Source organism: Cylas formicarius, unplaced genomic scaffold, assembly GCF_029955315.1.
Source record: "Cylas formicarius isolate icCylForm1 unplaced genomic scaffold, icCylForm1.1 PGA_scaffold_1__22_contigs__length_36826433, whole genome shotgun sequence".
NCBI lineage: Eukaryota > Metazoa > Arthropoda > Insecta > Coleoptera > Brentidae > Cylas > Cylas formicarius.
Window position 1 is genome coordinate 7,683,806 of NW_026844264.1, and position 22,183 is coordinate 7,705,988.

Sequence of the window (22,183 nt, forward strand, 5' to 3'; positions counted from 1 at the left end):
CTGATCCTAAAAATTTTTGGCGTACTTTGAGGAGACTTCGAGTGCACAGTAATCCTACTTTAATGTTTGAAAACAATTTTTGCCAACCTAGTAGTTTTAATGTTTTAATGTTGCTCCTGTGGAGCTGTTGGTGGTATTGTCGGCAAATCATACTAATAAACAATTTGGTTCTAATTCATTCCGTTTTGCTAAAGTTTACCCTGAGGAAATTAATAAAACTTTAATTAGTAATAAAACTAACCCTCATGGCTCAGACAATATTGATATAAAAATGATTCTTTTGATTACTCCACATTTAGTCGATCATATCACTTTCCTTGTTAACAAGTGTCTGCTGACCGGTTTTTTTCCGGACTCATAGAAGCAAGCTGAAATTATACCCGTTCCAAAGAGAGAGTGGCCAGTGTAGCATTAACGATTTTAGACCAATCAGTTTGCTTCCAACAATGTCCAAAATTATTGAAAAAGTTGCAGCTAAAGAACTTCTTCTGTTCCTATGCGATAACAAAATCCTCCCATACACTCGATCTAATTTTCGACCTCCTCACAGCACTACTTCTGCCTTGCTTCATGTTCCTGATGATTTATTGAAAGCAGCGGATTCTAAATTAAATTCTTGTCTCATACTCTTGGACTATAGCAAAGCGTTCGAGACCTTGGATTATTTCCTTCTCCTTCGGTAACTTTCCAGAGATCTTTTAGCTATAACTCAGTTAAATCATTTAGTGAAATTCCTTATACTATAATGTCCCTAACCACAATAAAGTCCTACAAAAAAGCGTTAATATTGTTTATTAGATCCGCCCGTAACTAGCAAAAGCGTATTCTGTTCACGATGTATATATGGGTGTGTATTTTGTTGACAAATATGGTGTTGATGCTGTTTTTCTTGTGGTTACATGGAAGAGAGCAAATTGCGAATGTCGCCACTCCTCTATTGTTATTTATATTGTAATATTTTGATTATCAATAAAGTCTGTTTATTATTATTATTATATTTGAACCTTCGGAAGCCACTAGCATTCCTTGAGCTATCCAGAAAGACTCACTTCTAGAAGACAGTCAAACAATAGGAGCTCAGGAAATCCTGCCTGAGCTCAGTGTAACTAGTACCGAAAAAGATCCGTTCAAACCCTGAATAAAGTTTTACAATTTCCAATTGACGTATATCACCAATGCCTAGTGGAGCATATGGAACTAGACAAGGGAAAAGAAAACCGCGTAAAACGCAGAACGTGCTCGTATTGATATCAACTTCTAATTTGGAAGAAGCAAAAGCAGAGGAAGCTACTAAATCCGTGCAGCCGACACCCACAAGAAAGAAAGGGGTCACCAAAATTATAGACCTTGATCTGAGCATCCATGTCCGTGGATTATGTTCTTGATTACTGCAATAATTCTGAGCCTATGTCATGTTGTACATAACATATGGGTAAAATAACTTGATTCATGGTCTTTAAAAAGGTTTTATTACTTTTTATTTTGCAAATTTTTATTAATAGTATATTTGTTTTTCGATTTATAACATACGAGTGGTAATTAATTTGCCGAGTTCTTTTAGCAGTTATTCAAATTATTTAAAAAAAATTAAAGGCAACAGTGTGTCATTTTGTACGTATTTCCTCTATTTAAATAAAATTCATACCAAAATCGTAGTATTATTATTATTATTGTTATTATTTGAGTTATTATTAAATCAAATACGGGGCTTTATTTTATTACTAATAGTAACACAGGGTTTACAAAAAACTCGATGGCCTATTAATAGAATATAGAGAATTTGAAAATTATTATATTTAAAACATTTATGACATTACAGCGTTGCCACATCTTGTCGAATTAGACGCCAACTTTATTTTTGTTTGGGTATCTTAGAGATACAAAATTTCATTTGTAAAATTTTGCGATAATAGAAATAATTATCTTCCTTTCAATCATTTTACTACCTGCCACTTTGATGCTACATCCTATTATGACTTTTAAGTTATTTTAAGTTATTGCGAAACGTATAAACGTGAACGTCGAACGGAAATATCAGTTATAAAAGATATATTCCACAAAATACGCTCGCATTTTTCGGTCACAGAAACCGCAAACAGCTTTCGACTCTGACTGCCATAACTACTGACACTCTATGGAATGGTGTTAGTCCCAACTTCAGTATTATGAAGAACTTATACGAGAAGGCACTGTCAGAGCCTTAGACCGAGTTTCAGAGAAGATTGAATCCGGCGTCCTTCGAGGGGAGTCTTTGAGTTCATATATCTTTTTAATATTTCCAAAGGGGTCCAAACTCTCCCGAAAGGTGCTTTTTCCAACAATAATTTTGAAGTAGTTAATCATCATACATAATTGGTAGTTGCTTCGTGTTTATAAATCTAAACTTATCTCCTGAAGGTTATTATGACAGTTGCTTTTCGAGTAACACCGCTGTCTGGGGTTTCCGTTATTTTGATATTATTCTATTCTTAAATCTAATTCTTCTGCTCCCTTGCGACTTGAGTGTGGTAAAACTGATTTAACAGTCATTCACTGTTAAAATGTGTCTAAACACCCATAGGCTCCCAAGGCAATATTTCAATCGCCAAATCGAAAAACTGGATAATCTTACTCCTAGAACTAGGGAACTAGGGAAAATGATTCACTGTGTTCTGTTGGAGTGGCCTTGTTGTAGGAATGCTTGTATACATTGATTGATCGATTGATAAAACTATCTAATTGAATTGTTGAAATATATCGCCACGACCAGTAAAATTCATATTGGTTTTAATTGCGTTATTCTAGATTTTTGCTTTCAATTTCAAAATTGTTCAAAGTAGGTACGATATGTTTAGATGAGGAATGAATCGTACAGAGAGTCCCACTTAAGATTGACGACTATTTTTATCTTAAACCGTTAAAATATAATTGTTTTCATAACATCATTTTTATCTTCAGAATAGCTCAATAATTAGAATTTTTCATAGAGACCAAAAATGTAATAATATATGGTGTCCGCACTTTATGACGCAACATATGGGATTTTTTAACTAACTGCACAACTAAAATACTAACAGCTATAAAAGTTGGTGCATGTTCCATGATCATATTGCACTTGAAATATTTGCGAGTAGAACAAATATGATGAGCAAAATGTTATTAAGAACAGTTGTTTAAAATTAAAAGCCATGTCTTAATATCAAAACGGGAAGTATGAAAAAAAAAATCAACCCGTCGAAATAGTACCCAGCGTTTTTCTCCGAAAAATAATTGTCCAATTGATGAAAATCTTGGTCCTCCGAGCCCAGTTTTCCGATGAGGGAACAAAAAGAAGTCGCTTGGGGCTAGATCTGGTAATTAAAACGTTGAGGTATTGTCTTAGTGAAACAGATTTTTTTTTGCAAATATGGCCGTTTTCCCGCAATTTCTGTTCTCAGCTTGTCATATGATGATAATCGATTAACATGACTCCACGGTTATCCCAAAAAACAGTCGCCATGACTTTTCCTTTTTCCATTTTGACGAAAACACTCACATCAACTCACTCAAGGGACTCTCAACTAAAAACCACGTGTCCAAAATGGCTGAAACTTTGGTAAGGAACTATCAAGAGGTACACAACTACGATTACTAGCTTTTAGTAACTATTACCGCCATCTTCAGAGTGAGGTAGAAAACTTTTCAAGTGACCCTCGTATGTTGTACACTAAAATGTCCGACCACTTGTGTAGCGAAGTGAATTAAAAAAGAGCAGTTGGTGTGTGGTTCGACCATATTTGGCAGAATATTTTTAAAAAATAATATGTGGACGTAATAATTTTAAGACATATCTTTGCCCATTCTCCATGTACATTAGTTTAGATTAGTTTTGGTTAGTTATCAGTTAGTTTGGTGAGTCTTGCATGTCGGCGTCGGCCCTAGTTGTTCCTAGTTATCCAGCTAGCACACAATATCCCTAGTATATCCAGTCAATGTCCCATTTAAGTCACATGTCCGGGATATACGTTAGCATATATACTAAGGATATACTGTAAAACACATCTCAGGGATATACTGTACACGATATACCATAGATATCCTCTAAATAGATGGCCTGAGGATATCTCCTTACGCCATAATGGGAATAGTAGAACAGAAACCCAAAAAGTTGAATTTTGAACACTTGAGAAAGAAAATACTTAATTTTTTAGATTTGTGGTGTTTTGGGAGACATTTTATTGGCAACGTTTTTTTGTAAATCCACATCGACGTCAGTGTTGGCAAGTCCTAAAAAAAACCGAAATCAAACCGTTAAAATCAACTTGTTTTTATTATTTTTGGACACAAACGACATAAGAAACGTTATTTTAATAAAAATTCCACAGAAAATACGGATTCATCTAAGTGACAAAATTACAAAAACGTAAAAATAATTTATTTGTTTATAAGATCCCGTTTGACAGCACTGCAACCTATGACGCAACTACTAGCGATCGTGTCGTGCTAGACTCGCTCGAGACTCCTCGGCATCGGTGTACGGCGACTTGGCTTCTATTTTGAAGAACTGAAGAACTGATAATTCATGTAAGTAAAGCTTTATGGTAATATATAACATAAGATTTGATAAATTCTAAGCTGAACGAATCATTGTTGTGTAGTCTACCAACATCATGCCTTGTTTTTGTATTATTTTGCTAGGTCAATCAGATAGCAAGATCAGACCCCACTGATGTCAAGTGAACTTACAATGAAATTTAATTGGTTGGGCATGAAGAAAAAGAAGTTTTCAAAATTAAAATTGACCAAATTAATACTTGGTAAGTAGGTATTATGTTTTTTAAAAACAAATAGGACGTAAATGTAATATAAATAAAATATAAGAAATATAATTTAATAAAATATATATTATGATAAGAACATATAAAGATCAGTAACAGATTAATATTAAACAACGCAATATTCGAACTTTAAACAGCAAAGAGGACAAAAAACCAATCGTAAAGATCAACTAAGATAACTCTCTGAGTGTTGTATTTTTCGCGGCAATCCGAAAATTCCGCAGCCGACTCCGATTCGACGTTCGTTGATCGGGTTGACGTTCTACAACAAGGTTAGTCGTTAATTAAAAACACGTTCAAGCGAACGGCACATTTTCGGCCATTATTACCGAAGAATAATCATTAAGTAGTTCCAATATCCTTTTGTCGTGAAATACCGACACGGGCCGGGACCACCAAAATATATTTAAATAGTATCAGATCGGCGAGATAATTTGATATTCTTCGACAATAAAGTCATCGCTATTATTTATCGCCGTTATTTACAATTTCTTCGAGGCATGACTCAAATTTCAATCGGACGGCAATACAGGACGGTCCGCAAAGAATATGCGAGCAATTGCAATTGCATTGAGAAACTTTTATATTTAAATTATTTATATTACATAGCTAAATTATATAACAAAGTTCCACCTAATATTAGACAATTTTACTGGTGACAGATTTAAAAAAATATCAGACCAATTATTCAGCAATGATGCTCCCTTCTCCGTCTTGCCTGTTACTTCGCTCTCTGTGACTCATCCTTTTTCTGTGCTTCTGTTTAATTAATGATTAAGTATGTTAACATTAATTAAGATTCTATGGTAACCGTAGTAGTTGCTTTTAGTAACGACAACTTGTGTGGTCGTTATCTGAAGCCAGTATGTAGGTCATCTTTGGCTCTTGTAGTCCTTGCAATAAATCCTTTCATAATAATAATAATAATTATTATTATTATTATTATTATTATTATTATCTTTTTTTCCGTTTCCACAAGTAAGTACATTGGACACGGCTTTCAACAAGTGCCCAAATAGTTTTGTGATATTAAATCTCTTTTCTTTTCAGGAATTGACATTTAAGACCCTCCGAGCAATGTGCCATGTTCCCATTATGGCCGCCTTTTGAAGCTTAAGGTTCAGTTCCGGTGGTAGTTGCAGCGTTTGAAGGCTCACATGTAGTTTTAGAGGTATTTCACCAATTGCTCCCACAATTTTGGCACAATCACCACTTTTTCTTAATTCCAGATTGTTTTCACTTCTGCGGCGGGTGGCATGTATCTTCGGACTTTCTCAACCTGTGTTCCCAGGGCGCTATGGGTAGCCGGTACAGCAATATCTATCAGGTAAGTATAGAGTTTGTCTTGTACCACAATGTCTGGCCTATTGTGTTCCATGGTGTGATCTGTTAGTATGGTTCTGTTCCAGTATATTTTGTGGGTTTCACTTTCAGTAACAGGTTCTGACGTGTAGGCATAATAAGGAGGGGTAACCATCAAAACACCAATTCTTTTCGGCTAGGTCCTGGTGTATTACTTTAGCTATGTTATCGTGCCTTCTAAGGTATTCTGTTGGAGCTGGATATAATAATAATAATAAAAATAATAATACTTATATATATTAATTATTATATATATATATATATATATATATATATATATATATATATATATATATATATATATATATATATATATATATATATATATATATATATATATATATATAATTTATAATATATTATAAATATATTAATAATAATAATAATAGTAATAATAATAATTATTATTATACGGGCCAGAACTACATTTGTTTTTGGGCCGACAGTTTAGCTTGCTTCAGAAATTTCGGGAGCTGCTTGTTAATTAGGCGAGTCGCGAAGATTGGTATAATTTTGACAAAGTTTGATCGGTACATGTCTTTGATTTCCAGGGCCAATTCCTGATACTTCTCATTTCTAGCTCTTTTGATGCTATCATCGAATACTATCGTAATGTCAAAGATATTCGCGCCTTTTTTCGCTCTACTCAACTATGTCGCGTCTATTGTGGCGAGTCTCTCTATCCGTTACCATTTCCCTGTCCCATTAGATTTTTGTGTTTTCGTTCTTCACTGGGGTTTCAGGTAATTATTTATAGAACGGTGTTATTGTATCAATCAGATTATATTTCTTGCAGATATCTTCAGTCCTTCTTCTGGATATATTCAAAGTATTTTTTTGTCTCCTGATCCTGGATTGCTTGAATAAATCCTCAGTTTCCGATCTCCGCTCGGTAAGATATATAGCGGACAACCCTTCGTCAACCTCACTACCATGCAAAGTGCTGCGTATCTTCTATGTAGATTATGTATCCTTTCCTCTTCTAGCGTTTGAATGTTCTTTTTTATTTCAGGATTGATTGCAGAGGTCAGGTTCAGTGGAGAGTAGTTGTTGTTAGCTGACACTATCGCTCTGTGCAGATTCGCCGTGGAGTTAGCGAAGTAAGTATATCATTTCCTTATTTGCACTGCATGTTTCTTTTCCAGGTTTCCTAAATCTGTTCCACCTTTATTCCTAGGCAAGTAAAGAATGCTGTTGTGCAATGACTTTTGGCCCTCTTGGTCCTTATTTTCAGATCTAAAATCTGTAAATCTAATTATTGTTCCTCTATAACTAAAGCTGTTTGTGAGATAACGACATGAAATTTTGCGGTTCTTGGAGATGGTAAAAATAAGCTAAGAAAATGCCGAGCCGTCATAGGCTTAACTTTAAGTAGCGGATCTTAACAATATTCAATTCAATTTTTCATTTCATTCACGTGTTCTTTTATGTGCCTTCTCTGTTGAAATTGACGATCACCATGTTTGAAGCTTTGTGTACACACACAGGTTCTGACTTGCCTGGCCTATCTTACACGAACGGCCATTTACCCTCAATAAACCGAACACTAAACCAATAAAAAGCCGATTTACAAGCATTAACTGGGAGGTACTTTTTTAGTAGTCGACACCTTAGAAATTTTACAATCATTTGCGCTTTCCATTAGTCGTGTTCCGGTTATTATTTCTGTGTTAAACAAAATATGAAGGTATGATATGATATGAAGGTAAAATTTGACTAAAAAATTGACTGTTTAACAATGCATCAGTTAACGTTTATGTGCATCTGATGTCACTTGAATCGTTGCAACAAAAATTAATAGAGAGCCAAAGATTGGTGGAATACGAGGAAAAATATTTTAATCAAATTCATCAAATTCTCTTAGAAAATCGAAATATATATTATTTACACGCGACTTGGTTGGACACACCATTAAGAAAGGGCGGCAAAATTCTTATTCGAACTGCATTTTGAATGTCCCTGCGTACGTCGCTCTGGCTTCTGGGAAGGTTGGTTGAAAAATGCTTTGCTACTTACACCAAAGAACATTAAAGGCTGGTCATTAGGACTACCATCAAGACATGTCGAGTGAACTTTTTGAAAATTTCCTAAAATATCCCACCAACCAGCGTACTAGCTTATGATTGTGCTAGTAATCACAGCATTTTGGCTAAAAAAGTACCAACGATCAGCAGCAAAAAAGAGGGATTGCAAGAGTTCCTTGGTCAGCATGACCTTTATTTTGAATTTACTTATACAAAACAGAACTAGTTGAAGTTTTAAGAATCAAAACTTATGACAATGCCCCGTAGAGACCCTTTGCGAAAACGAGAGCGTAAAAGTATACTGGAATAAACCCATTCCCACGGATCGCCATATACCAAACAACATTCCGGATATAGTCTTGAAATTAAAAGATAAAAAAAAAGCTTTCATCATAGACGTGGCTATACCATTGCCTAGCAACATATCGAGGAAGTATACTGAGAAAATCAATAAATACTTGCCACTAGCGGATGAAATAAAAAAAATGTGGAGGCTACAGTCAGTGCGAATAATACCCATTGTTGTCGGGGTGACGGGCGAGATCCCAAAATGCTTACATGAAGGACTTCAAACCCTGAGTTTTGGAAACCAAAGACTTCATATCCCTATGCAAAAGGCAGTGCTTCTGGACACATGTAGTATAGTGCGCAGGGTTCTTGGAGATATCTGAAATCGAAAATGGTTGCTCAAGTTCAGCCATCTTGTCTAAGGACCGACGTTCAATATACTGACCGGAGTAATCTGAGATTAGGGGAAAATAATAATAATAAAAGATAAAACGCCATACTATCAGTACATGCCGCAAACAATAGTAGAAGATATGCATTACAGGGTCTATTGGGACAGACAAATAGAAACAGATAGACCGGTATAACACAACATACCAGATATCATGATATATGACAAGGACCAACGAAATATTACATTTCCGTACCTTCCCCCACTAACATTGACAAGAAACATCAGGAGAAAGTTGACAAATTCATGAAGCAGAATACATAGCTGAGGACATGAAGCAGACCTGAGGTGCAAGGACGATCAAGACTATTCCGATTATAATTGGAGCGACGGGCGAAATTCCAACGAAGCTGGCACAGAATGTGGAAGCCATCGGACTGCAGAAAGCCCTTTCTTTTATTTTAAATTTACTTATACAAAACAGAACTAGTTGAAGTTTCCTCATCATCCTATGGAAATGATATATGCTGAATTGTAAAAAAAAGTTAGACGCAATAAAATAGACCAAAAAATAACTGTCCATGTAATTGATGTAATTAAAAGTTAGTCAATACCGGAGACAATATGTTATTCATTTACTTAAAATCTAAAAAAAATTGTTAATAATATCCTTGGATGATAGCGATATCGAATGATTCTCACTACAAACAAAAAAGAAAATGTTTTCGTATATTTTGTGTTATATTTTATTTACCATGGATTTAGTTTCCCAAAAATACCTACGAGCAAATAAAAACCTTAACATGTGTGTCCATTCTTTTTCCTGCCAATGCCGGGTCTTCCTTGCCCTCGATTGAAGCTGTTCATATTCTTTGTGGAGCATGATGTGTCTGCAGTTTTCCTTTTGATAGCCTGAATTAAATGTTTTCTTAGAGTTTCTGCATAGGATGTTCTACTAGCCTAGCTGCTAATAACATTCTACCATCCACATTTCAAATTCGTTTATCTTCTTTACATCTTCTTATTAAAAACTTCAAGTTTTCATTCACACAGGAGCAGGAGTTCGAGCATATCATTGAATCCTCGTCAATCAATTTAAATGCTTTTTTCCTGCACTACCTAGGTAGTACTCTTTGAAGGATAGCTGCGTCGATGGAAATACGGGTAATGTTCTATTCAGCTGAGCTTCAACCGACAATATTGCCAAACTTATGGAGAAAAATAAAGATATCCCTAATTGTTGATTGCTTTAATTAACTGATAATTAAATAAAAGGACTGAAATTCATCTAAAAACGAGTTAAAAGAAGTGGCGTTTTGTACCCGAGGATTCTCCAAATACTGCCAAAAATAATGCGGTTAAGGTATTTGTTGGTGCAGGGTAAGAATTAAGACGGCAAAAAAAATGATATGCTGCAACAAGAAGAAGTTTAGAAATTGGCTTCCACAGATAAGACGTCTGACAAGTAAACTCGGATTTTCACATCTGTAGCAAAATCTCTTTAAAGCGAGCTTTGTTTGAGATCTTTATTTAACACAAACAAATTTCCCTTCAGGCTGACCTTGACTTTGCTCAAAATTCTCATTCCATGATGATCACCAACAGCGTTGACTGCGTGACTGTTTTGCGTAATACTTTATATGTAATTTACCTCCTCATACAACTAGATCAACTTAGACTAACCAATAATTATTTAACAGCATTTACGTATAAAGATTTGCGATATAAACTCAACCATAGTGAACTATGCACTCTACCCAATCTTCAAGAACAACCCTAACTAACCTTTAAGATTTCGAGTGTTTTGTGGAATCTACATGATGTTAATTCCAAAACTTAGATCCTAATTCATTAATGAATAATATATTTCTTTTGCCATTTCATCGCATTGCGAGAAAATGTTTAATAAATGAATGTTTGTGTTAGAATTCTCTACCTATTAATCTTTAGAGATCGTTGATATAGGAATAATTATAGCAAATACAAACGGAGTAATATTGGATCTTCGAATGAGGCCCGATGTAGTAACTGAAATTGATCTTATAGATAGAAACCGGGTAAGTGCATTCTTTATTCATGATCCTTAAGCGTAATAACTACTCTGTCTACTTCTGAATCTTTAGAATCCTTACCGAAATAGACCAGAATCAGCTTTCTATTTTGCATGCACGTCGCGTACATTATCGTAGCGAAGCACTCCATAGAGAACCAAAAAGCAGCAGCTGATATTTATGAAAAAATCTTTAATAATGAAAAAATATTAATTAAAAATATGTAAGACATATATTTAAATTTTAAAACAATTTCTATAACTGTTTACGCTGTGAAGGGTATCTCCCTTGATGGAAATGCTAGTAATTTTCGGGTGTTCTGGGCTTCGATGCCAAGCCGTTACTTATGGAGAAAAAATTACATCCCTAATTGTTGATTGCTTTAATTCGTCTGAAAAAGAGTTTAAAAAAGTACCGTTGTTTGCAAATACTTCAGAGTGACTAAAAAAAAAAAGAAATTTAATACAATGTAATTATTTGGAATGTCAACAGCACATACCATAACGACTGCTAGCCGGTCGAAACGTCCCAATACAAGCGTTGACGTCATGACCAATGACAGTTCGTTTAACGAATTTGAAACGATAAGCAAATTGCTTTTTTTTTAAACTAAAGCTTTCGAATAACTGTAATAAGATTTTGTTTTATATTTCGCAATTTTTATGATTGTTTTATTTTGTGGTGTGTGTAGATTACCTACTAATTTTATGCTGATGTTAATAAATATTTCTTAAAATGATAAATTCCTGTATTGCAAACTACAACTATTGCATATTTGTTTTATAAATAAATAATAACTCGTTATTATTATACAAATATAATATGTAAATGTAATATAAAAATTAATATTATTAATACTATTTTTAGTAATTTTTGTGATAATGGCCACCAAATTTTTGTTTGTTCTTCTTTGTCGGTAACAAACACGCTAGGAATTATGCTAGATTGTATCAAAATTAATTTCGTTGGCTTCGTCGCGTTTGATGGTTCCACCCTGTAGCCACACGCACGCCAGAATAAAACCACGGTCATGAGAATGACCTTGATACGAAATTTCGGTCTCGATGGAATGCGGCTGACCGGAAACGTTGTTCTTCATTTCGATTTTCGACCTCAGGAAATGCCTATGTGATTTCTTCACTTTGATTTACCGCACTGGTAATTTCACATTAGCTTCCTGTAGATGATTTGAAACTGGGAATTTGCAAACATCTGCTTTGACAAAAAACAACCTGTGGTAGTTCCTGGAAGGTGGTTTGCAGAATACTGGTGGCTCGATGGGGGGATAGCATTGAATGGTTATGCCAAAATGGCGCTGTAGAAGCCTGAGCACATAAATGAGGAATTCTGCTTATAGACTGACCAACCAAAACATCGCCTTCGCATCGCGATCACGTCGGTCCCACTGGTGGATGAGGCGCAGTTTAGGGTCAGATTATAAAAAGTTTGTTTATGACGGTTTTACGCAGTCCAGAGCTTTTTTTACATTTCTCATTTAGACTATCGATATTATAATGACAGCAATTACGTAAGAAAGTCTAGAAAAGTTAGGTTCATCAAGGATAATGTAGCCTTATTTGTACAAAATTTTTATTTAAATATGTATCCAGTTTTAGTGTGATTTTCTTAAAAAGATTGATTCGTTTCTCTCTGCATTTCTGCAATAGGCATCCTTCAGACTTTTGAAATTGAATCTCCATAAGGTACCACAAATTTTTAGAACAAATTTTGTAATAAATAATGTAAAAGTAATATAAAAATCATTGTGTTAAAATATAAAAAATGAAATGTAATTGTTAAAAATGATACTAATTCACATACAATATCAGAAACTTTAGTTTCTATTGCAATTGCTATTTATTTCATTTGTTTTCCCCTGCATTCCTATAAAGACATTTCTCTGAAAGCTATAAAATTGTAATGAAGTTGTATCATAAAACCGTAAAAAATCATAACCTTAAAATGTATTTACTCATTAAGAACTTCGCCATTTCATGGTATCTGAAACGTTTTTGAGAGGATATACAGGAATGAAAAATCAAAAAACTTGCCAGTAAGTTTATGAGCATACAGAAGCATATGCTTGTCCCGCTTTGATCGGAACAGAGTTTTGCAGTGTAAACAAAAAGCGTTTAAATGCCGCCCCTGTATATTTTATAAATTCGACTTGTTACGTATTTTTTATGGAACAACACGTTAGCGATTCGTCTCTAAACCGGAGCGTGGGCTCGTAAAATCATTATTTTTTAATAATAATTATATTTTTATGGCCTTTTTTCTCAGAACGGCATCTGCTCCGTCTAGACCAATGATTTACGGAAGTTATAAAAAAAATTCGCCAAAATGACCGCATGTGAGTTCAAACAAACTTGCGGTTTTGCGTTAATAACGTGTATTGTAATGTAGATTTGTTGTGGTTATTTATTCGCGGCGACATACCGGGGGTCTCTCTCATTTAACTCTATTCGCCACCGATTTCGGAAATGATCTCATATTATTTTGCGTTGTCTATAAATCCAACGAAGAATCTTTTATCCTGTTGCCGAAAAAAATTACAAGAACTTTTGAAAAAGCCGCGAAAATGGAGCTTTACTTGGGTAACTAATAGTTGTTGATTACGGTTAACTAAGGCATATTCCATAAATAACAATATCGAAAGTATAAATAACGCAGACATATTAAAAGAAGTCAAGAATGAAAATATGTTTTGCCCATTCAATTCACTCAGAGTGACATCAGTGCTCTCTTTCTTAATGTGGGAGAGTTAAAAATTATTCGTGAACTGTAAACCTTAGAGGTGATGGCCATATTGGCGTAGTATTGTACCTATGATTAAAGTCAAGAGTCTCGAGAGTGGCAGGTAGGCTGAGAGGTGATTGGCCTATATGTGTGTTAGGTTAGAAGTTATCAATATACCCACTTGTACACCAGGATAAACGAGGCCTCAACAGGTCACTAAAGAGAAGTACAGAAAAAAAGTAAGTAAGTGTAATAGACTAATTTAATTAAAAAAAAGGAATGAGAGAAGAGAGAGAAAGAAATTAGATTGTTTTGAAAATTTGGCAATGCTTTGTCGATATGCCATGTTGCCGCTTCTTCGTAGTAGTAAGTAGCATCAATATTCCGACCCTCTAATACTTTTTAACTGGTTTTGAATAATACGTTCCTATACCTCCTCTATTCCAGAAAATAATTTTCTTACTTTTCTGACCAAAATATAAGCACTGAAACAAGTTAAGTTAAAATTTTGGACATAGCTCAGGCAATTATCTATCAAAATTTTTTAATATTAAAATTAGGTCTACATTATACAGGGTTGATCAAAACTAATGATTTCCCTACCAGATACAAAAATTGTGAAAAATGCGTTTTTTGAAATGGATGTGTTATCACATAAGTTAAAACTGTTTTCAGAAATAAAAGCAAGTTTATCTGAAAACTGTATTACGATTTAAAATGGAAGGAAACCAGTATTCTAAAGGTATTTTATTGAATCTGTTTATTATGCATGATCAGCCAATTTTCAATCGAAATAATGAACACTGCTGGTCTGTCGACAATCCTCATGCTACAAACGAAATGGGATTTGCAAGATAAATTTAGTTCAAATGTGTTTTGCTTGTTCAAATAAAGAAAGTTTTTGAATTTATGATGAACCATTGAAGGCTACAAAATACCTTCAACTTATAAGAACAGTGGTAAATGATTTTCTCGAGCTCTCAGGAACTTTGGACCTATTTGTACCAACTAAATGGGGCACAGCCTCACTGCATTGATGAGGTTTCAACAGAATGAAACGAATTATTTAATGACTATTAGTTTCGAAGTTTGGGGCTGCGGGATTGGCCATTGGATTTGGAGTGCGTTAAAGTCATGCTCACCATTGTACGATGTTATGAAGAAATAGGTTCATCGGAAATAAAGAAGGCTACTACCATCAGTCCAATTCCAAGTGTGTGGAATGAATGGTGAACACATCGAACACCTTATGAAAAAATTGGATTCAATTTTCTATGTGCAATTTTTATTTTAAGTATCTAATTTTCTTTTTAATTTTAAAATGTTTGGCAAATTTTTTATTGTTCATGTTCTGGTTAAATTTTTGTTAATTTTGGTTAGTTAGATTTTTTCGAGGAACCTTGCACCATATATTTATTGAAAAACAGAAAATGAATTTGGACATAAGACGGATATTTCAAAACCACGTAAAAGACGAATTATGCCAAAATAATCCAGTTTTCAGGGAAAATTTCTTTTATTTCAGAAACCAATCAATGTAGGTCTAGGGACCTGGTAGTATGAGTGTTCTATTCGAAAAATGAAGTTTTCAACTTTTTTGTATCTCGTATGCAAATCGTTAGTTTCGGCCAACCCTGTATGATATATCAAATATCTTTATTTACTTGATCTTGGAGTAATTAATATCTCAACTATATGCTCATCTTTTAATTATAATCATGAATAATTATTATTATATTTATTATATATATTTATTATATTTATTCGAGATGTGTAGGACTAACCAAAACTGTCATTGGAATTTATCTAAACTTTAGGATATGACCTTTAAGTTGTCGAGCCTGTTTGGTGATCGTTGTCATCGCAAATTTACGTTTTATTACTCTCTGGCATTAAAAAACTTGATACAATATACAATTTCCTAATTGGTATAATTTTTAATTATTTAGTGCAATCACAGACACGTTTCCTTCAATATTCGCAAAAGCCACGCACCTAAAATTCTCCGATAATATGGACGACGATAAACGGGCTTTCACGATGGTGCAGAAAGCGCGTTTTTTCCTCGAACGATACCACTCAACCTGAAGGAAAATCAATAGTCATCATCTCTTTTTCTGGGTTAAGGCTAATTGCCGACACTTAACAATGAAATCCTCTTCTCCCTCGACACCCGTTATCCTGCAAGGTAAAATCAATGGCCGCACTTTTTTTTAATACAAGAACTTAGAAGCCGAAAATATATAGATCTTACTTGGATGCTCGTTGTTCTGGTACCCTTTTCCCTTCGTGTTCCATGCTAGAATCCTCGTTATCGAAGTGATCCAGGGACACGCTGGAGGTTACGTCGACTCTGATCACTTGCTCCGTCTGTGGACTCGCAGGTTTGGAAAACGAGAACCTTATGGTTTTCTTCAAGTCGTTTTTGATCCTCTTCGTTTGTTGACGAACTTCGAGGATTCTGATATTGACGTCGCCATCATTTGTTGCTACGTTAGCGTTCTGATCTGATTTCGAATCCGCAATCTCCGAGTTCAGGTCGTAGTCATTTTCTACCTCGCTATTTTCACTATCATCTAATATAACGTTGTCCAAGATCGATGTTAAATTAAACGAGATGTTATCTGATTCGTCAGAAATATCTGGGGATTTACTACGCTGCGTTTTACTAGATCTCAACCTTGGTGTTTTCTTGGACCATCTTCTCAACGAAGTGCCACAGTTGAGTTTTACGTTATCCGGCAGCGTGAGATTTCGGATAGCCAGGCCGATCATCTGCGGTTCCCCGGGGATAAACTTGGTCGGTGAAAATCGGTAGCAGTACCTGCAATTCAAGTTCTGTGTTGATTGTATCTGTTGTCTTAAGTTGGTACTCACCCTGGATAACCTTTGGTGACGTAATACGGACCTTCCGATTTCGAGCTATCGTTTGGGAGAGACAATTTCCTTTGGTAATCCTTTCTATTCACCAACTTTATAGATGTGCACTTCATTTCTCGTTAGGTTTGCGATGTTATCATGATATATTACTATCCTTTGTTAATTATTTATATCAAAGTTCACAATGGCATTCCATTAATTTTTTTAATGGTTGAATTACTTTTCTTTTTCTTGACAGTTCTGGCGAGAGCGCTGCACATTATATACTCAACCATTGAGTTGAATGTCATTGTCCAATTGTTTCAGGACAGGAGCATCAACCTGCAGTGTAAAGTTTTAAAATGTGTGGTATATAAAAAGCTTTAGAAGCCTCTGGTCACAAATTCCGATTTAGTTAGTAGAATTGCAGCCCTCTGATAAAATCAACACAGACCTGAGGATAATAAATAAAGAGTTTAAAGAAGAAACATTCCTTACAAAAACCGAAAATGCATGGTTTACAAGAATTTAAATAACAAAACAAACAAATCGAACATGAAAATTGGCAAAAGGAGTCTCTTACACCTTGTGCCAAGAGCTTAAAATATGTTGCCAAAATCCATTTAACATTTGGATCTTTAAGAAAGTCTAAAAGTACGGTTAGGTCATTTCTATTGGCGACAGACAAAGACTTCAAAACATGTTAACATAAAAATTTAAGTTTTGAGTATATTATAATTAAGGTGAGGTGACGTAAAACCAATGGAAATACCATAAAAAACCTGAAATTACATGAATAAACCTAGATATGACTTCACTTTAAGCAAAGGCGTGTTTGTGTTCATTAAAACTATACTTACGTGCAACTTAAAATTCTTACACTAAAAAAGCCTTTATAAGGCTTCAACAATAGTCTCTTTACTATATGTTAAGATTCTTGGTAACATGTTCAGAGTTTAGTTAATGTGTTAAGCTGAAAATTAGCAATTACAATGACATTTTCTGAGAATTATTGCTTTTATTATTGAATATGACTTGTTATGATCGTATCTTTGAAGACACAATGTCAAGTCGTTGATTTTGTTTATAGTTTTAATGTATTTCATGTTAGAAAAGAATATGAGCCGAAATTTTGTTTAGATTAGGTGTACTTATTTATCTTAGGTTGCTGCAATTAACATTATCATGCTCTTCTCAAACTTGCACAAATTTTGAAGAATTAAAATAAGACGAAAAGCTATTTATATCTTTGCAGTGTATTTTCCTACCTCCCAGAATAAAAGTTTTAGGTTTAGCAGAATGATCTAAGCAAAATTATACAAACATTTGCTTTAGGAATATCTAAAATTACCATCCTCTCAATGTAAAACTGAGACAAGATCAAACAAAATAGTTACATGGGCTATGCCGTTTTAACTGTTACTTTTGTACTTATATTTCTAAGATTTTAAAATTAGATTTCTAAATTTTTCTAAAATCATATAAACTATTTACATTATTTCACCAACTTCATGTTTATAAATAGTACTCAGATTACCTACTTTGAACATGATTCTCTAGACATTTCATAAATCTCAAGGTAGATGTCGCTGAAGTCATATAAATTCAAATTCAAAAATTCGTTAAATTTTAAAGACAAAAGCTATTGAACCGGAAATGATTGTTAATTTAAAATATTAACCAAAAAAGCGTAATTTTTTTTAGTTTGATCATAGAAATAATCTTGGGGTATATGCAAAACTTATTAACGCTTCAATTGAGTTTAAGCTATTTGAACGAAGTATTTTTTGCACCTAAAATGAACCACTTCGACCACTTCGATGATTATTTTCTAGCTGTAATTTTTTTTCTACTTTTTTTCTATTTTAGATAAATAAAATAAACATTTATTCTATTTTATTCCAACACAACTAGTAGAGTAATGGAGGTGCCGATTTTTGTTATTTGTCTTTTAAATACCAAGTTACGTTTTCTTCCCATACCATTTTTTGTTGGTTTATTTTTGTAGCATTAAACATTAGAAACTTTTTTAACATTATCCTATTTTTTGAAATACATTACTTCTGAAGATTATTATAATAATTATATAATTATATAAAAATTATTTATAATATTATTGGTGTTTTTCTTTCCTTTGACCTCTTAGTAATATAACCATTTTGCTCTATAATTGATGGTAATTTAGTTAGACTCAAGTATGCCACTGTGCGCTGAAATTAACATTAACATTACAAGAAAGCAATATGTATTTTTAATATTAAAAAGAATTACTAAAATAATAAAATAAAATAAAAAAAATTAAAAGTCGGAGAAATTAAAAGCAAGCAAAGTTAAAAAATTACAAAAACTCAACATCTAGTGCACAATATAATATCTGTGCAGACGCAATTGTCGCATCGAATTTAAAATTTTAGGAGATCAAATTTTAAAAATTTGCACAAGAAAACGTTCGGCGTACTAGTGGAGGAAATTCCCGGGCATGTGTTAACTTATTTATTCCGAAACGAACATTTCCCAGGACTTTCAATAAAGCCCTACAATGCAAAATCGTTTATATGGTTTATTTGTTTCCCCACCCACTCGGTCGGGACAATGGAAGACATTGTCGCCTTTCGATATATCGAAGAATGGCTTTTGGTCTATTTCGAAATGATGTATGTTGCTGGTACCAATGGGGTGCAGGTGTCTAAACACATTGCGAGGCCTTGCCGTTTCTGTTTGTGATAGGTCAGTGGCGTGGAAGTTAATGTGGGTTACCTACTGATCGATTAGATTATTTTCTTGCCTAGTTTTGGAAGAAGTTACTTTGAGTTACTGAGGAATTTATTTGAAATTGAATTTGACTAATTAGTTGGAGTTCCTCCAGAATTCATAATCTGATTCACTGCCCAGTTAATGTAAATTATCAAAGTACTCGTGATTAATTATTAAATATATTTACTTTTAATTAATTACTTCGCGTGCATATATAAATCTCCGGGTTCGAGTAACTGAAAGTTAATCTTCGCTGAATGTAAGATAAACGGTTTTACAGGGTGCAATCAAATTAGCCATTATTTTTGAAAGCTGAAATATATTTTAGGCATATAGCGTTCGGTCACGCGAAGAAAGTTAGAACCATATTTCCGGCACAACAAGAACATTTAAAAGTACTTTGTCATTCGTGAATTGTTTTGTAAAACCAGGTGATGTTCACCAAGCTCTGGATATGGGTTATACTGGCAAACAAACATTTTCAGCTTTTTAAACGCCAAAAAAGACAAAGTAAATAAAGTTTTGTTTGGAAATAAGGAAAAATATAATACCTATACAGGGTGCTTCAAAAAAACATTCGCCAGCGTTGAGCTGGAGATCCGTCATCCAAAAAAAACAAAAAGTTTATGTAAACCTAGGTCAGAAAATGTACATAGTTTTCATGGGGTCTTCAATATTAGAAAGAAAACAGCTTCTTTAATAAAATGAATATTTTTGGATCGATTTTGTAGAATTTCAGCAAAGTTATTTATAATCATAAAGGGCTATTTTTTTTTAATTGAACTAAAATTGACGAATGATTTTGTGTAATACATGTAGCACCGCAAGATTTTTTTTAAAATAACAATATACAACAATAACAATATTACGATTGATCAACGACAGATACACATTTGTTTTCCTTTGAAAAAGTTTTGAGACTGCGGCAATTTCAAGTAGCAATACGAATAAATAAAAAGCAATGTTCTGTTTTTTTTGCCCCTACAAGCAGATAAAATTGGAAAAAGATGATAAACTATTTTGAAAATTTGGAAATAGTAGCGGAACCATTGGGAACCAGTTTAAGCATTGTCCAGAAAATTGAAAAAAAAAACATAATACTGAAGAAGATAAACAGTTTAAATGAAGAAATCCAAAGAGTAAACATTTGAGGAAAGATGTGAAAATGGAATTTCGAAATGTGATTTATAATTGAACTTTTCCAGATTTGAAAGAAATTCTAGAAAAATATATTTTTTCATTTTGGACTGAATCATTATCAAAATTAATAAGATTGTTAGGTTTTCGCTATAAAAAAAGTGTAACCTAGGATATTTATCTGAGCAATCATAGAAAAATTTACAAAAAACGTGGATATTTTCCAATGAAAGTTGTTCGAAATCTTGGAAAGATGGGTTTGTAAAAAATGTCAAGCGAAAATTTTCATTATTTTGTATGTTCGTTGTTCAACAGGGTTTATTTCATTTGCAAGTTTAATTTTTTGGTGTTTCATTCTTCCTTTCTTAACCAATAGAAATCATTAATATGTATTTTTATGAACTTTGTTTATACCACTTGGCACACTGATCTGATGACCACCATCAGCTTCATTTTAATCGTCAAAAAAAGTAAAAGCAAAAGGTATGAAATATGTAACAAATTACTTCGGCATTGAAAATAATTGATAACGGCGCATCCACCTCTGTCAAGATTTAGGGCCAAAAATTTTTATACTCACAAAAATACTAAAATGAAATTATATTAATCAAAATTGTAGCCCCCCCCATTCTGGATTTCTGTCATATTTGTATTTGAAAATTATCTTCAGCGTTAAAAAAAAATAAATTTTAAGGGATTTAATTCACATTTGTTCAAAATAATCTTATTTTCTGTAGCAGCACTTTTTGGGCTGTGACTCGAAGATTGCGTTTAACAAAACACCATTTGTATCTCTAAAATTCATCTTTAAATCTTCGTACCGAATGTTGAACCATGACAGAAACAAAATCGTTTAAATTTGATTACGGAATTGAAACAAAATCGATTGAACTCGAAATAAAACTACGCCTCCACCACTGTCAAAATTTATGACAAAAATTCTTATTTGAATTTTTCATGTCAACGAAAATGTGCAGGTATTATTTTCTTCTACTTAAAAAAAAATGTACAAATCATTTCGCAAAACAAATGTATACCTTTAAATCAAAAAGCAAGTTTAAGTTCCAATAATTTTGAAATTGAAAATAAAGCAAGTGCTCGTAGAAAGTGTTGGTGTTTGGTGCTCGACAATTTACTGCCATGATGGTGATCTTACCGGGAATCCATCATTTATTTGATACGCATGGGCATGATATAATACGATACGCTGCGTGCGAAATGTTTCGAACTTCCACCCTGCTGCGTCGGCAGTTAAATGGAGTTTTAGAAACTCCGCTTATCGCAAAACTCCGCCTTAAAAAGGCTAATATCGACATCCGCGGCCTTGTTGCCGCTTCTCCGATATTTCACACGCCATAGAGATGAGAAATGAGAAGAGCAGTGGATTCCAGCATACATTGGAAGTATTTTAATCGCCATAGTTTTTTTTTTAATTAATTTTACAGTATTCGGAAAATATACGGATCGAGTCAAAAAGTAAATGCCGATACCAAATTCCTTTTTTTAAATGGATCACAATTTTTTTAAATCCATTTTGAAATTCTGATTCAAATCTCAAGCATAATTCACGTAAAATAGCCTATACCTATCTTTCATTTTTTATGCGGCAAATAATAAAAAACATATGCTAATCGGCTTGAAAACGCTTCCAAAATATTGCTCACGATATTTTCATTAATATGCCTCATTTCGTCCCTAATTCTAAATTTGGTGGTTTTTCCTTTTTAAATATCATCGTCCTGTTGAAGCCATATCTGTCTATCTGGCAAACATTTTTTTTTT

At 33.6% G+C, this 22,183-nt stretch overlaps 1 protein-coding gene across 4 annotated transcripts; it reads right to left on the bottom strand.

Moving 5' to 3' along the window:
- Nucleotides 1–4,979: 4,979 nt before the first annotated feature.
- Nucleotides 4,980–21,686, bottom strand: LOC132697263 (uncharacterized). 4 transcript variants are annotated; one of them, XR_009618130.1, is made up of 6 exons: nucleotides 21,558–21,686; nucleotides 16,529–16,852; nucleotides 15,906–16,475; nucleotides 15,647–15,832; nucleotides 12,145–12,317; nucleotides 11,802–12,089 (listed from the first exon to the last, which is right to left on the bottom strand). XR_009618130.1 is itself a non-coding variant. In XM_060662609.1 (4 exons), exons 2-4 carry the CDS (start codon nucleotides 16,642–16,644, stop codon nucleotides 15,757–15,759), a joined length of 762 nt encoding a protein of 253 aa, XP_060518592.1. In that variant the 5' UTR covers nucleotides 16,645–16,852; nucleotides 21,558–21,686; the 3' UTR covers nucleotides 14,470–15,756. The 4 variants fall into 4 exon arrangements, 1 of the variants encoding a protein (XP_060518592.1); XR_009618131.1 differs by lacking the exons at nucleotides 11,802–12,089; nucleotides 12,145–12,317 and adding an exon at nucleotides 4,980–5,058; XR_009618129.1 differs by having other exon boundaries at nucleotides 11,802–12,317.
- Nucleotides 21,687–22,183: the final 497 nt, after the last annotated feature.